Below are 17,165 nucleotides of genomic sequence, written 5' to 3'. Positions count from 1 at the left end.
GAATTAATGATAGTGTGTGTTAGGTACAATACAAAAGGATGATTCGGAACAAAAGTCACCAACATTAGAGCCCACCAACTGAAATATACTGACAGAAGAAAAATAAAAGATATCAACTCCCCAATACTACAGAGCTACAGTAATCAAAACAGCGTGGTACTGGCACAAAAACAGACATATGGATCAGTGGAACAGAATAGAGAGCCCAGAGATAAATCCACACACCTGGCCAACTGATCTTCAGCAAAGGAGAAAAGAACATTCATTGGAGAAAGGCAGTCTCTTGTGAGTGGTGCTGGGAAAGCTGGACGTGTGTATATGTGAAGTTAGAACAATCCCTCATGCCATACACAAAAATAAACTTAAACATAAGACAAGACACCATAAATCTGCTAGAAGAGAACACAGGCAAAATATTCTCTGACATAAATGGTAGCAAAGTTCCCCTAGGTCAGTCAGTCTACCAAAGCAACAGAAATAAAAGCAAAAATAAACACATAGGACCTAATCAAATTTATAAGCTTTGCACATCACAGGAAACTATAAACAAAATGAAAAGACAACCTACAGGATAGGAGGAAATATTTGCAAACCATGGGACTGACAAGGGTTTAATTTTCAGAATATACAAACAGCTTATACAACTCAGTAACAACTAAAAAACGGGCAGAAGACCTAAACAGACATTTCTCGAATGAAAACATAAAGGTGACCAATAGGCACATGAAAAGATGCTCAATATCTCTAATTATCAGGGAACTGCAAATCCACACTACAATGAGGTAGCACCTCCAGGCCAGTCAGAATGGGCACAAAGAATGCTGGAGAAGGTGTGAAGAAAAGGGAACTCTCCTACACTGTTGATGAGAATGTAATTTGGTACAGTCACTGTAGAAAACTCAAAACTCCTTTAAAAACCGAAAATAGGTTTTACCTAAGATTCAACAACCCCACTGCGAGAAAAGTAACTCAATAAGATACTTGCTCCCCAACGTTCGTAACAACATTACTTACAATAAACAGCGAACACATGGAAGCAACCTAACCGCCTATCAACAAATAACACAATAAGGAAACTGTTGTATACTTTATGTTGATGGAACGTACTAGTCAACCATAAAAACCAACACAACGGAGCTACTTCCTAAATAACCTCCCCCCCAATGAAACATGTTATGCTACCCACGTGCAGAATATCCCGAACTAACCAGAAAAATCAACTTACAAAGCAGGCCAAAAAAAAAAAAAAAAAAATACGAAACTATACACCAAACAATAGTGAACGCGAAAACAAACTCTGACACTAAAACCCGTACGTATGCACAACGCCCTAACAAAAACACACACTTCAATTCCTAACACAGTTTGAAAACCGAAACCACTCAGATTGCGTTTTCTCCCTCTTACTCCACCAAGTGGAAGAGAAGAACGATCATCAATGGCAAATGGCAGTCACACAAGCGACACCAAAAGCCGGCTTCACGCTCAGGAGAGAACGCTACGCCTCCTCCTCGTGGTTTCGGGTGCTCTACACGTTCAGAGAAACTTCTCTAGTAACGAACTATAGAAATGATCCCTGAAAGTATAGTCTTAACCACACACTCTCTGCTTTGTCCTTGGTGTACGGAGCCCACACATATTTAAGTGATGGTGAGTATTTCTTACAGCATTATTCTTTCGAAATGTAAACTGGCATGTGTTTTCTAAAGAACTTTTCCATTACCGAAGCTCAACAAAGCGTTTCAATATTCTTGGGGTTTCAGAAGACACTTCAAATTATCACATTAATTAACATACTGTTGTTAAACAGCCAATCACAATCACACGCCACATAACTCCAACCCCGCCCCGCTTCGCGCGGCAGTTCCGCAGCGTCAGGTTTACGTGAAACGCTGACGACTGCAAAGTGCGCCGCAGCGTCAGGACGCGTCCCCACTTAGACTGGCGGTTGGCGCGAGGCCGAGAAAAACGAAGACAAAAGTGGAAGGTGAGAGCAATGACCCAAAAGCCAAAAACGATGACATTTGCAAAGCGCGCCCTTTATACTATGACCAGAATACCAAACGTGTAAATATTGTTTGGGATTTTTTTTTCAAAACTAATTTTTTATTTACGTGAAACTTGTGAGGAAAAAAAATGTGTTTAAATAAGCAGGACATCATTCCCCTGCGTAAAGCTTTAGCAGCTTTCCAGCTCTTGGACTAAAGACAGAATTCTCATTTACAAGGTCCAGCATGGTCTGGCCCTCACTCACCTTTCCAGCCACATTCCCCCTCACTCCAGCCATCCTGAACCACTTAACAGTTCCCCATACTCATCATGTTCCTTCACACAAGCTGTTCTCTCTGCCAGGAAGTTTAGAAAGGATGGCTATTTCACCCTAGTCTGGAGTATTCAATAAACCAATACAACATGAAATGAAATAGTGGAAAAGAGAAACTTTTCGTTTATCCTTGAAAAAAAACTGAAAAACGAGAAAAAAAATTCAGATGTTGGAAAACAGACACTTTCCTATAAATACAGTTGGGAGTGTGACTGGGTATAATGCTTTTGGAAAGCAAGATGGCAGTATCTTAAAAATTTGACCCAGAAATCCCACTTTGAATATTAAAAACATTATGTAAACATACATTACAAAGTATTTTATCAAAGCTTTGTTTCTGGTGATACAAACTTCAAAAAAGAAAATACTAATATCCATCAGTAGGAGCACAGCTGAATAAATTATGGTACATACAGATAATAAAATAATAAAGTTATTAAAATGAATTAGATCTGTATTAATTGGGTTACAGATAGACAGGATATACTGTTAAATGGGAAAAGCAAGAATCCAAGCAGGCAGGCAACATTAGAGAGTTCAATCAATGAGTGGTGTAGCTAAAATGATGGAATTGAAGTATCTAACAGAGTTTAGCAAATAACTACTTTATAAATATTAAAAATTAAAACCCCAACATTCTTATAACCAGTAGAAGGATTTAAGCTTAAAAAATAATCCATTTTGCCCAAGTGATATGGGTTTCAACTAATGCAGCATTCAGTGGTGCCCCATGTTTTGCTATGTGTAGTAGAAGCTCTTTCACATGGGATTTATGGCACCATATAGTCTGATCCAATCTGCCTTCCAGTCTTTACTTCCTAAAGTCTCACATACATACCACACACTTCAGGAACACACACACTAAACTGCTTGCTATTTGTATGCTCCTTTGCTCCTGTATAAATTCCCTCTGCACCATACTTGTTGAATGAACAACCGAATGAATAATTAGAAACTTATAGTATCAAATTATCCACTATTTTGTTTAAGCATTAAGAAGAAAAAACAGCATAGAGGTCTCTAAATCTCTGCTGATATGGCACAGACTGATTTCTAATGGCTTCCTTGTCTGTTCATGTTTCTTGAAACACGTGAATTTCAAAAAAAAAAAAAAAAAAAAGCCCAAGAAAAGCAAGCAGCAGGATCTATATAGTACTGCTGCGGGAAAATGTGTTACAGCTTCGCTGTGACAGCAACCTGGATCCTAGTGAGAGACCAACCCAAAAGCTGGAGAACTCAGAAGGTTTATTACACCAGCAGGTCCCGAAGAGTTAACACTCCAAGCTCTAAACCCCAGCTGTAGCTTTACACCAGCTTTTATAGGCTGCCAGTTCACACTTTGCAACATCATTTGCAAATGAGGTATAACAAAAGTTGACTAATTAGGAACAAGCTTTGTAGAAATGGCCCAATCAGGAGGGAGAGAAATAACCAATCAGGAGTGAGCTCAATTCCAATGAAGTACTACAAATGGACTAATCAGAAGTTAGGGAAATGAACCAATCAGGAGTGAAGGAAATAACCAATCAGGAGTGAGCTCAGGGAACCAATAGAATTTCAGGGGTAAGTAAGCTGTTTCAGACGCAAAAAGTGAGATAGATCTGGGCCAGGGAACCGGATGGTCCTGGCAGGAAAGTTGTGGCCTTTCCTGGGAGTCCTGCGGGTCTTTTTATGGGGTTATCTGCCTCAGTATGATACCACGTTCATCAAAGCAACTTTAGAAAATATATATCTTTGACTCCACTGGTTAAAATAACCTATTTTTTTGTAATAAAAACATTTTTAATAGGAAAAAAATGCTTTTAAAAGATCACCCAAGGAAGCCTGAGAAAAAAGGGGTTTCCAGTAGGTTCTTAAAGCCATGAACTCAGGTGGAAAAGTGAGAATAAGAGAAAAGTGATAATCAAAATTTTAAGAACAGGGACCAGGTTAAGTGACCAAGTGAAACTACAAGGGGAAAACTGGTATGAGAACTGAGTAAGTGGGAATCATGGATGACACTGACAATGAGTTACAAGGCACTAATACAGTTCTGGATCAGTGGTGTGGTCTCGATGTTCCTGAATTCCTAATAAAGCTCATCTCCAAACAAAGGAACAAAGCCAAAGCTTCAACTCGAACTCCAAGGAATATAAACAGAATGCCTGTAAAGGCTCCACCTGGTGATGAAGAAGGATTTAATTATAATGAAGAACTGTAAAGAGGGAGAAGTATTTGGAAACCAGCAAAAATTTCCTAGACACCTTTTTTGGGACTTTCAGATAAACATCTTAGGTGAAAAGGATGATACACCAGTTCATTTCTGTGACAAATGTGGATTGCCTATTAAAATCTATGGGCGAATGATTCCATGCAAGCATGTTTTTTTGCTATGACTGTGCTATTTTACATGAAAGAAAGAGGTAAGATGTGTCCAGGCTGTAGTGATCCCATGCAGTGAACTGAGCAATGTACACGCGGTTCTCTCTTCATGGGTAGCATTGTGAAAGGGTGCAAGAGAATGTATTTGTCTCAGAGAGACTTACAGGCTCATATCAACCACCGCCATACGAGAGCTGGAAAACCTGTTACCCGTGCTTCACTTGAGAATGTTCATCCTCCTATTGCCCCACCAGCTGAAATCCCGGATCGGTTTATAATGCCGCCAGACAAGCACCACATGAACCATATTCTGCCAATCATGATGCCATCACCTCATGATGCCACCACCTCCTTTGCAACACGTGCCACACGAACACTATAATCAGCCACATTGAGGATATTCATGCTCCTCCAGCAGAATTGTTCATGGCTCCACCTCCTTTGATCAGTCAGGAAACCTTTCATATTTCAACAAGAAAACACAGCAATTTAATAATTGTCCTTATTCAGGATGACTCAAATTCAGGTGCTAAAGAGCCACGACCTCCTGCCCAAGCACCTGCTCACCATCATCCTGAGTATCGGGGTCAACCAGTGGTATCACACCTTCATCATATTACACCTCCACAGGAACACTATGTACCACCCCCACCTCCTCCATCACCAATAAGCCATCCAATACCATATCCTCCCCAGCCTGCAGGTACTCCTCACCTGGTTTATAGCCAAGCTTCACCTCCACCAATGACCCCTGCTCTGCCACCAAAAACCCCTCCCCCTGGGCATATTATTGGCCAGATGCCACCTTATATGAATCATCCTCCTCCTGAACCTCCCCCACCTCAACATGGTGATCCATGTATAACTGTACCCCCTCCTCACCAGTATAATCCTAACTCTCTACCCAGTTCACTGAAGATCAAGGAACTCTGAGCCCTCCACAACCAGGAGGAATGAGTCCTGGTATATGGCCTGCACCAAGGGGGCCACCTCCTCCTCCATGAATGCAGGGTCCACCTTCTCAAACCCTACTTCCTGGACCAGATCATCCAGATCAGACAAGATACAGACCATGTTACAATGACAATAGTATTTTAAACTAAAGATATAGTGAGGAAACAAAACCTCTGTATAGTCAATCTTTTAATTAAGCTTTGACTAGGGAAGGAAAAGCACCTCTTGCTGTAAAACACTCAGGGTCTTGTCTCCTAAAATGGTTTTAAATCTTGAAAAATTGATTTCAAGTGCTATGCCATAATAAGTGGCTCAGTTGAGCACAGCTGTACTTTAACACCTTTGTTCCCCTAGTGTGGTAAATTGACTCAGAGGCCACCTTTGTAAAAAATTTGAACAAAATTTTTCATCATTTCACTTTCAAAAGCATTGCTTTTGTTAAATCCGATATTTAGTTTTTCTTGTGGTACATTTTGTTAATCTGCGTGAAAGGTTTAAATTTCTATATGGTTATAAAAATGCTATTTTTATGTGAATTTAAGTGCAGCCACATATATTTTTTAAACCATGTTTTACCACTAATTTCCCAAAGTTACAGTGAAACCCTAAAAGTAAAAAAAAAAAAAAATTAGTGGAACATATGCTGTGTAATAATGGCAGTTTTCAAAAGCATTACCACCTCCAACAGGAAATGAAGCCTGCTTTTTCCTAAAGTGAACTATATCACATAATAGTTGGTAGAATTAGGAGATTTTGCTGATTTTTCTAGCCTACTGTGCAATGACAAGTTTGATGTGTGAAGGGCTCCAGTGCAAAACCAGAGTAACTTCCTAAAGCAGATGTCAGGAAAAGCATCTCATTATTCTGGAATAACTTTAAGGTGAAGTTCAAATAACAATACAGTTTAGATTAAGCAAATGAAAAAAGTGTCAGTGCAACAGACTAAAAAGGCTGACTTAAAATTATCTTTAGCTGAAGTAACATAATTAAAACAAGAAAAACAGCACTGAGGGGGAAAAGTATACACTATTTTAACTAAGGACATACCAAAATTTATGTCTAAAGCTACTTCAAGCCCATTTTCTGGGTAACTCTTACTACCCTATTGCTTATAGTAAGACACTTCAAAGCCCAGACATGAATTTATTTACAGAGACATATTCAATGCCTAACACCAGGGTTGAGATGGCAACACCATAGAAGTCCTACACTCAAAATCAAAAAGTTATTCAAACACACATCTTTGAAAAACCCACATACCAGAGGTAAACACAACACATTATTAGCTTAAAACCACTAAGAACCCTCGCAGAAAAATACATCACTTTTCGAAGATCTTCCTCCCATTAAACTAGGTAAAAACCAAAAACCACTCAGATAGTGTCCTCTCCCTCTTACTCTTCCAAAAGAAAAGAAGAACAGTCATCAATGGCAAATGGCAGTCACCCTAAGCAACACCAAGAACCAACTTCAGGCTCAGGAGAGAACACGACACCTTCTCGTGGTCTATGGGTGCTCTACACGTTCAAAGAAGCTTCTCTAGTAACAAACTATAGAAATGATCCCTGAAAGTATAGTCTTGACTTTATCTTCGAGGCCTCTGATTGCTCTGTGGCAGCCACGCACTTTTCACTGATGGCAAGATAATTTCCCCACTTCTAGTTCTACTAGAAAAAATAGAAAGAGCTTTTGAAAATACAATCTTTCAAATGCTATCACTTCCCAACTCATTTTAACATTTTAACTGGAAATGTAATTTAACAACTTTTAAAGCAGTCACACTTAATTAACATAATACTGAATGACAGCCAATGACAATCTGCGTCTTTAAAGCCCGGGAGGCATGCACTCCACAGTTCTGGTATGGCGACCTCGCCCCTTGAAAGCTATAAAGGAAAGGGTGGGTCTTTGCCTTTGCTAAGTGAGAATCTAGCTGATTCTAATGATCAGTAAATCTTAGCCATTCTAATTCAAGGCTGTCCTAAAAGTTCGACTTCAAAACTCTGGTAAGAGGTCACCAGGACTGTGGCAGGAAGGGGGACTGGGTGGCAGAGAACCAGCACTGGAAAACAGAACCTTTTGGTTTTTGTACCATATGGTTGTTCACCCTTTCTGAATTTTTAAGATGGAGCGGGTAGGTGGATTTGGCATCATTTCTTCCCTCAACAAATACCTAAGTGCCAACCATAACTATACTAGCTACTATTTATTGTGAACTTGCCAGGCACCAGTCATCATTCTAAGTGCTATTCTATGAGATAAATACAATTATAATCATCCCAGTTTTATGGAATTTAGGCACAGAAAGATTAGGTAACTTGCCTGAGGTCTGTAGAGCGTAGTAGAGCATAGTGGGTGTCACCTTAACGATTATCCCGATTTTTTATGTGCTAAAGATTATTCTAGGTACTGGGCAAACAGAGGCACAGTGGTGAGTAAAGGTCCCTACTCTCACAAAAAGCTTACATTCTAGTGAGGTAGAGAGATGACAATAGATACCCAAGAGGATCAGATGATGAGGCATGCAGAGGACTTAAAGTGCTGAAATAGAGAGGGACACAGCGGCTACTTTAGATATGAGTGCTCAGGGAAGTCCTCTCTTTAAAGGTTGCATTTAAGCAGAGAAAACAACTAATGCCAAGACCCAAAGAAGGGAGCAAGCAATTTGAAGACAGCTAGAGAACACAGGGTATAAGGGAGAGGGAAGGTGCAGGCAGATGATGTCAGATAACTGAGGATTTTCTAGGCATGGCCAAGGCCTGGGGAGTCTGGATTTTAAGTGGGAAGGGAAGCCACTGAGAGGTTTGAAGCTCTGGAGACCAGTTCTGAACCGCTGCAAGGAGAGATCATGGCAGCTTGCATTTGAGCACAGCAAGAAGGGAGGAAAAACTTGGGCTGTTCTGGAAGTTGAGCTGATTGGACTCACTGGTGGACTTGCTCAGGGGGTGGGGTGTCAGGGGAAGAGGTTTGTTTCAAAGGTTGACATGTTTTGTGCCTGGAATAACTCAATGGATGGTGCTGTGCAGGGAAGACTAGCAAGAGACGGATTTCTCATCTAAAGGAGGGGCTTTTTCTCAGTGGGGTAAGGGAGTATTCAACTACTATACTTGCTTTATCTAATTTTAACTCTTATAACAACCCGGTGTTTTGATGCTATTAGTACTACATCTGTCTATTTTACATGGGGACGGACTGGGGTTAAGGAACTTCCCAGGAACCCACAGCTAGTAAATAACAGACCAAGGAGTCAATTCCAGAGTATGTACTCCTTCTCTCATGATTCCCAACCTTTTAAAGAGGACCAAGAACTAATTTAGGGCTCACAGTGAAAGCCTGGCCACTATGGATACAGCAGGAGAAAATCAAGGAGAAACTATATAGTACATGGTTAGAGTGGAAGAAAGAGAAATTAACTGTGATCCTGGGATCACACACTCTCAGGAGGTGTCTTTTCCTCACCTGCTCCCTGGGATGATTAGTTCATTCCTTCTTTATTCTCAAGCCTCCTATCCCTCCTCACCTACCTTCCTCAGCAATGATCCTTTCTCAAATTTGGCAAAGAACTAGAAGCCATCACTTGAAAAGCCCTTAACATGATCTCATTACACAGACGAACCCACCTACATCTGAACTTTCCACTTTCTCTGGCCGACTCAAAGGCCTCTTGCCAGCTGAGAGCTGCTCTCTCCCGTAGCTCAGTTTCTCCTACTCTCCTCAGTCCTTCCAACTGCACTCAGACTTGCTCTCCCATCCTAGTTAAACCCTAAATGCATCCCACATCTTGCCCCCTTCCCCTAGCTGAATGCACACGTACCCCATATACTCTCCCTCACAGCCTGAGTTTTTCTTCTGGGAGTCTTTCCACCAAGTGGCAAAACTTCACATCATTCCACTGATCAGTCCATCCCTAACCAGTTTCTGTTTCCACACAGGACCAATGGATACTTTTCTATCTTCATCTTAGTCTCTCGTCTGCTTTCCACACACTTCATTGTGTCCCACTTGGCTTCCATCAAGCAAGCTCATGTGGTTTCCCTCCTACCTCTCTGGCTGCTCCTTCTTGGTTTGCTGTGGGAGTTCTAACTCCTTTGCTATTCACCCGCTCAAAAAAAAACCTCCCTTAAATGTTCCCTAAACTGAACTCTACCATCACTTCCTGCTCCATTACCCTACCTAATTCATTTTCCCCTCCACTTTCCCCATTTAACATATGGTATCATGGTCTAATCATTTGTTCAAGCCATAAGACCTGACAATTATCCTTGACAGTTCCTCTCACTCACACCTACATTGAATCTGATGAAATAAAATGTATATTTTAATGCAAGACAACAAAAAAATATAAACATAAAATTCTCTCTTTGTGTTTGGGCCTCCTCCCTCCCTAACATGGAGTGTGCATCTGCATTACATATTAACCAGAGCACCTCAAAGATGCGAGTGCTTGCTCAACTGTAAAGATCAATTTTCTTTTCCTTTCTTCTGATACTGGCAATGTAACTTCTTAAAAGAGTATCGTTCTTTCTCAACTCTTTAGGGGGTCATGGTGACTTACTTGCTGCTCACTTTGTACAAGCTTATTTTTACCTGGACTACCTGTTCTTTGGTGAACTTTATGTATAATATCAGTATGTCATTTTGAAGTACAATCCTTTGTCTCAAAAATGTATATGACTGTACCTTCAACTTCTAACAGTTTTATGAGAATCTGCTTCTTGGGTTAAATCCTCAGTCTGGCTCGAGTAAGATTTCCTTTTTTTCTTTTTGATAGTTAATTGAATTTTCATTGACAAATCAATCCCCAAGTCCTATCAATTTTACCACTTAAATATCTTTCAGATCTGGTCTTTCTCTATCATCGCAATCGTCTTCTCCTGGGTAGCTGAATACAGTAAGTAACTAACTGGTCCTTACACTTGCCACATCACCCCTGCCCACAAACATAATCGTCACAGAGCATTTAGAATGACCTTAAAATGCACAGCTGATGAAGTAACCCTCCTTCAGTAGCTGCCCACTACCCTTAGCTTTCTGTCCACAATGCTTTGGCCAAACTCTGCCTTCTTTCATTCCTCCTTCTGCTGAAGTCCTATAAGCCCTAGGCCTACACTCTATTTCCTTAGCTAGGACTGAGATAGAGAAAGAAACCACCATGGAGGAAAGATAGGGATATCTACGTAGGTGTGGGGAGAGTGACTTGACTGACAGAAAGGAGAGGGAGAAAGGGATGCTAATTTTGTTTCAATACCCTTGAGCTGCCCTGAACACCGATGTGTGAAAAAGCTCAAATCATGTCACCCATAAACCCAATCAGAAAACAAATACCAAATTGCCTCAGACAAATTCTTCCTCACTGCAAAGAAAAATTACAGCTTATACAATAATCTGGCCAGGATATAACCCACAACATCTACGGTCTGTGACAGTAATATAAGCAGAAGCCACTCAGGTACCCTCCCTCCCACTCCTCCAGAGAAGGAGAAGCAGCTTAGAAGAGAATGCCATGAGTCCTCGTGCTTTAAGGTGCTCTACACCAACAGAGAAACTGCTCTAGTAACAAACTAAAGAAATAACCCCCTAAAAGTAGAGCCTTGACCGACTGCAACCTCTGCTGGGTCAGTGGCAGCTGCACACTTTCTGCTGACAGTGACATTATTCCACATTCCTCTCATTCAAAAATCTCATATAAATTATTTTCAAACTACCGTTTCACATACAACTTAAAAAAAATTCTGAATACTCAAGAGTTCGTTTGCTTTTTAAGAAACTAAGACTTCAAGTTCTTAATTAACCTATTAAGGACAAACAGCCAGTCAGAAGTGCTTGCCTTTCTGTTTCTAAAAACACTACCAAACCAACACTGCCCGGACTACTCTAAGACAAAGGTGTGCTCGGATGCGTCAAATAAGTTTTCTAATCTTAAATACGACATGCAGCCCCTGTGGGTGAGATTATTTTATTTTTTAATTTTTAACATTCCAAGATCCTTAATTTTGATTTGACCCTTTTAACTTTGAGATCCTCTGCTGCTTACTCACGTTGAGTGTGGACTGAATATTGGGTTCACCTGGGTAATTATTTTTTCCAAAATAATGGACCTGGGCCAATCTTAAATGGGGGAATGGAGAGTATTATTTTGAAAAACAATTCTCTCCATATTTTAACAAATTAGTAATAAAGTAACCAAAACTGTACTTTTGTGGCATTTTGGGATTTTTGGCCAGCAGGAAGTTGGAGGGGTTCTGTTTTTAGTGGTAATTTGGTACCTTTCTGGACTGAAATTTTTAAAAACTTTACATGTATCACATTTAATTTTAAATATCAAGTCTATTTAGACCTTATATTATTAAAAAAAAAATAACATACTAGGTGACCATGAAAGGTTACACACCCCAACCTCTACCAACAAAACACATGACTTCAACATGGTTTCTCTTCTTCATTAAAAAAAATTTTAAAGATAAAGGCTACGACTTCCACAGTACTTTAATATGCTCCAAGTCATCTACTAAATCCTTTACATGGATCACCCACCCTGCTTAATCTTGGAAATAACCCTGAGATGGAGAAAATAGAAATTTAGAAATACATACTCTCGAAATATAAAATATTCATAACCCAAAACTGGCAAAGTCAAATAATACAATATATTACATTATGTTAAATACGAAATATTATTTTAGTGGTGGAGGGTATGCCGAGCACACATGAAGTCCTGCATTCAACCCCAAGAATCTCCATTTTAAAAACATGAATAACCTAATTAACAAGATGTACGATAAAACACAGGAGATGCCAAAGTAACTCAAAAGGTGCAATATTTACTCTTATAAAATTAAGAAACAAAAATAAACAAAAAAACCCTGAAATACACGGGTTTCAAAGATCTTTCACGTGCTACTTAAAAACTGCAGTAAAAAAGCATCATGCGAACAAACGAAAAATAAAAAAGCTAAACTGCGATTGATCACCACACCACGACATAAAGTATTTTTTCCCTAGTATAACTATAGGTACAGAACCGAAACGAAAAACATGAGAAAAAAAAAAAAACCATCTACTATTGCTAAAACAAAAGTACAAACGAGACCACTCAGACGGCGTTCTCCCCCTCTTACTCTCCCCAAAAGGAAGAGAAGAACGATCATCAATGGCAAGTGGCGATCACACAAGCGACACCAACAACCAGCTTCACGCTCAGGAGAGAACGCTGCACCTCCTCCTCGTGGTTTCGGGTGCTCTACACGTTCAGAGAAACTTCTCTAGTAACAAACTATAGAAATGATCCCTGAAAGTATAGTCTTGACCTTGACCGCGAAGCCTCTGACGGCTCCGTGGCAGCCGCGCACTTTACACTGATGGCGACATTCTGTCACGTCACTCGTCGTCCCGGGAACATTTTTTACTTTGTATCTTATAAGTATTCGGTGAAATGCCAGAGTTCAAGCACCACTTTCGCCCGTAAATCTTCCAGAAAGACTTCAAAAGCAGCAACAGGCCTCATTAACATATGGCTTCCTAGCAGCCAATCACACGCCGCGCGCATCGGACTCCTACACAAGACTCCTATTACCCCGCCCACCGCGCCCGGCGCCACCTGGGTCCAGGTGGGGTCGCCTCGCCCCTCCGCAGGCTACGGAAACGCTGTTCCCCACACTCGTCCGTGTGGACTGCCTCTCGCCTGCTACAGGAATATGCCTACTTGGAGAGACCACGTTGCCTTGGCCTGAAGGAGAGACGTGGGGGGAGAAGGAGAAAAGACAGACAGACAGACAGACAGACAGACAGACAGACAAAGAACTGGTGTACACTTCTGATCTCGCGTAACGACAGACGTAACCATGGTGGTCTGTGAGTGCCTTCTCCGTGATAGGCATCTTAACCCGCTGTCTCCCTTCATCCTCTAAACACCTGAAGGAGAAGGGGGTGACTGTGCCCCCATTCTTACGGATGCTGGCTACAGTATCTGTCACACAGCTGAGGGCACCACACAGGGTAGGTACCTAGGTACCTCTGGCACTAAATCAAGTCCGGGTTCTTTCTGGAAGCTAAACTGCCTGTCTCCAGAGGTCGAGGCTCCAATCAAAGTCCTTTCTCTAAGAAAGCACTAAATACACTATCCTTCAAGGTTCAGTCTTGAATGACTGATCTGCCTGGCTTCCAAATCTCAAGAGGAAGCCTTCGCTTGTGGCAAAAGTTAGTCCCAGCTTCTCCTAAAGAACACGCTTTATATATGATGGTGTATGACTTTTTAGTCACTTCCTGTGGTTAAAGTGCTTCTGCCCCCACGTCTTCCAGCCTGCCAGAAAGCACAGCGCCACGTGGACGTCCACATGGTTTTCTGAACCAAACACATTTTTTGTTTGTTTGTTTTTTACTGCATTGTAGTTAAGGTGACCAACGTGACCATCAGGGTCATCTCATCTAACCACTTCGAATACAACCTCCTTGGAGATAGCCAAACGCTCTGAATTCAATTCCTTCAGAGAAAGGGACAGTGTTGGGGCAATCTGGCCAGGTCTGGGACACATCTCCTTGGTGTCAGAGCAGTTGCTTATGTCTTGAAGCTAGAAGGTGATTTCCACTCCCTTTCACCCAAGGGCCCTCGTCTCTGATCTGAGCCCTTCTGAATCTAAGACTTTTCCATTCTGTCTTCCTCCAACCTTTCTGGGGACCCCTCACCATCCATGCCATCCTTTCGCCTCCTAGGAGCAGATTCTCCAACTGCATATGGGTCTGATTATCACTCCAGCACATTCAAAGACTCAGTTCATGTCATCTCTTCTGGATGCCTTCTCTGACCTTCCCAGCTCACAGTGACCACTATGTGCTTTGTGTCCCTAATTATCCTTGAATGTGCTTCTACATAGCTCTCTGTGGTCTAAGCACATTATCTCCCCCTACTCAACTGTGAAGTTTTTAAAAGCTGGAACCAGATCATATTTATCTTTGTTATCTCTAGCCCCTTATCCTGTGGAGAATAAAAAGACCCCACCTACTTACGATATTTAGGAGTTATCTTCCCTACCCGGACATTAAAAAGTAAAGCCCAAAAAAGGAAAAGCTCCACTCATACCCACAAAACTTTCAATCAGCTTCTTTCAACCACCCTTTTAGTGGGTTACTTTAAAACATAGGCCAGGATCAACCTAAACTTCAGGAAAGCCCTCAGTGAGAGCGAGCAAATAAGCAAATAGGGAGAGGGGTGGGAGGGAGGAGGGAAACTAGAAGGAAATATCAAAAAGTATAGCAACCTCAGGAAAAAAAAAAAATCTAAAATTCAAGAATAGAATGCCCTGAAAAAGTATAACTGATAAGAGCAAATACTTAGGAACAAGACAGGGATGCTCACTTTTGCCACTTTTATCCAATATAGTAATGGAAGTCCTAGCCAGAGCAGTTAGGCAAGAAAAAGAAATAAAAGGCATCCAAATTGAAAAGGAAGAAGTAAGACTGTCATTGTTTCCAGATGACAAGATACTATATACAGAAAATCCTAAAGACTCCACCAAAAAACTGTTAGAACTAATAAATGAATTCAGTACAGTTACAGGATACAGTATCAATATACAGCAATCTGTTGCATTTCTATACACTAATCACGAACTAAAGAGAAATTAAGAAAATAATCCCACTTACAATTGCATCAGAAATTAAAAAAAAAAAAAAAAAAAAAAAAAAAAAACCTAGGAAAATGTTAACCAAGGAGGTGAAACACCTGTATACTGAAAACTATGGCACTGATTAAAGAAACTGCAGAAGACAGAAATAAATGGAAAGATATTCTGTGCTCGTAGATTGGAACAACTATTATTGTCAAAATGTCCATACTACCCAAAGCAATATAAGATTCAATGGAGTATCCATCAAAATTCCAATGGCATTTTTCACAGAAATAGAACAAAATTCTAAAATTTTACTGGAACCACAAAAGATCACAGAGTCAAAGCAATCTTGAGAAAGAAAAGAAAGCTGCAGGCACAACATTCCCTGACTTCAAACTATATTTCAAAGCTATAGTAATAAAAACAGTATGGTACTGGCATGAAAACAGACATGTAGATCAATGGAGTACAACAGAGAGCCCAGAAATAAGCCCATGAATTTTTGGTCAATTAATTTAAGACAATGGAGTCAACAATATACAATGGGGAAAGTAAAGTCTCTTCTATAAATGATACTGGGAAGATTGGACTTTGCCAAAGAATGAAACTGGACCAGTATCTTACACCATACACAAAAATTAACTCAAAGTGGATTAAAAACTTGAATGAAAGGCCTAAAATCATAAAACTCCTAGAACACATAGATGGTAAGCTCCTAGAAACTGGTCTTGGTGATGATTTTTTTTGGATTTGACACGAAAAGCGTAGGCAACAAAAATGCAAAAATAATCAAGTGGGACTACATCACACTAAAAAGCTTCTGCAGAGCAAAAGAAACCATTAAGAAATGAAAAGGCAACCGACTGAATAGGAAAAAATACTTGCAAATTATGTATCTGATGAGGGATTAGTATCCAATATATCAAGAACTCATATACCAGAACAGCAAAAAAACAAAACAAAACAAAACCCAGGCCGCCTCTCTAGCTCTCTCCTCTTCGGAGACGGCCCACACTCTGTCTATGGAGTGTGTACCTACGGTTACTCTAACCTGAGCATGCAACCTCACACCTCGTGGCCTCCCCACACCTCATGGCCTTTCTCTTGCCTTACACTCTATGCAGTATGTATCTCTCTAAATAAATCTACCTTTACTCAAAACAAAACAACCCGAAAAATCCAATAAAAAGATGGCCAAAGGATCTGATTAGACTTTTTTTTTTTTCTAAAGAATGGACACAGATGGCCAAACAGGCACATGAAAAGATGCTAAATCACTAATCATCAGGGAAATGCAAATCAAAACCACAAAGATATCACATCACCTCATATCTGTTAGAATGGCTATTATCAAAAAGACATTTGGCGATGTGGAGAAAAGGGAACCCTTGTGCATTGCTGGTGTAAACGTAAATTGGTGCTGAACTACCAAATGCTTCAGTAATTCTACGTCTAGGTATTTATCCAAAGAAATGAAAAATACTAACTTGAAAAGATACATACACCCCCATGTTCACTAGAGGTGTGAGCGAGGGTGGAGATGGGGGAAAGATGGGTGAAGAAAGTCAAAAAGTACAAACTTCAGTTATAAAAAAAAAGTCATTGGGATGTAATGTACAGCATGGAGACTATAGCTAGTAACACTGTGTTGCATATTTGAAAGTTGGTAATAAATCTTAAAAGCTGTAGTTATAAGAAAAAAAATTGTATAACTATATAGGGTGACGGTTACACCAGACTTACTGTGATCATTTTGCAATACGTACAAAAGGATGGAATAATTACGCCTACACCTGATAGTGTGTCAATCATAAAACTCAATTTAAAAGAAAAAGAAAAGCTCTCTTGGAAAGTAAAACATTCATAACCAAAAGCACTAAAAAAGAAAAAAAAAAAAAAAAAAAAACCCCACAGTGAAGTAA

At 40.3% G+C, this 17,165-nt stretch overlaps 1 protein-coding gene, 3 non-coding genes and 2 pseudogenes across 10 annotated transcripts in view; 1 reads left to right on the top strand and 5 right to left on the bottom strand.

Annotated features, from left to right (window-relative positions):
• TEX14 (testis expressed 14, intercellular bridge forming factor) overlaps nucleotides 1–17,165 on the bottom strand; it is a 126,153-nt gene that overhangs the window by 48,343 nt on the left and 60,645 nt on the right. Inside the window, exon 1 of one of the 7 annotated variants that reach the window (XM_045513763.2) lies at nucleotides 226–4,557. The exons of the other annotated variants lie outside the window; for them this stretch is intronic. Coding sequence (XP_045369719.2) covers nucleotides 226–262 — 37 coding nt within the window. The 5' untranslated portion in view covers nucleotides 263–4,557. Of the gene's footprint in view, nucleotides 1–225; nucleotides 4,558–17,165 lie in introns of those variants that run through there. 7 annotated transcript variants of the gene reach the window in all.
• Nucleotides 1,378–1,592, bottom strand: LOC123615670 (small nucleolar RNA U3). The gene has a single exon (XR_006723354.2). It is a non-coding gene; the product is annotated as a small nucleolar RNA U3 (small nucleolar RNA).
• Nucleotides 4,314–5,787, top strand: LOC105065901 (E3 ubiquitin-protein ligase Hakai pseudogene; annotated as a pseudogene).
• On the bottom strand, nucleotides 7,007–7,219 carry LOC123615674 (small nucleolar RNA U3). Its single transcript, XR_006723357.1, has one exon. It is a non-coding gene; the product is annotated as a small nucleolar RNA U3 (small nucleolar RNA).
• Nucleotides 11,081–11,231, bottom strand: LOC123615675 (small nucleolar RNA U3; annotated as a pseudogene).
• Nucleotides 12,727–12,942, bottom strand: LOC123615673 (small nucleolar RNA U3). The gene has a single exon (XR_006723356.2). It is a non-coding gene; the product is annotated as a small nucleolar RNA U3 (small nucleolar RNA).

This window comes from Camelus bactrianus, chromosome 16 (assembly GCF_048773025.1).
Source record: "Camelus bactrianus isolate YW-2024 breed Bactrian camel chromosome 16, ASM4877302v1, whole genome shotgun sequence".
NCBI lineage: Eukaryota > Metazoa > Chordata > Mammalia > Artiodactyla > Camelidae > Camelus > Camelus bactrianus.
Note: the sequence above shows the minus strand (reverse complement) of the source record. Positions and strands in the feature narration are given on the sequence as shown.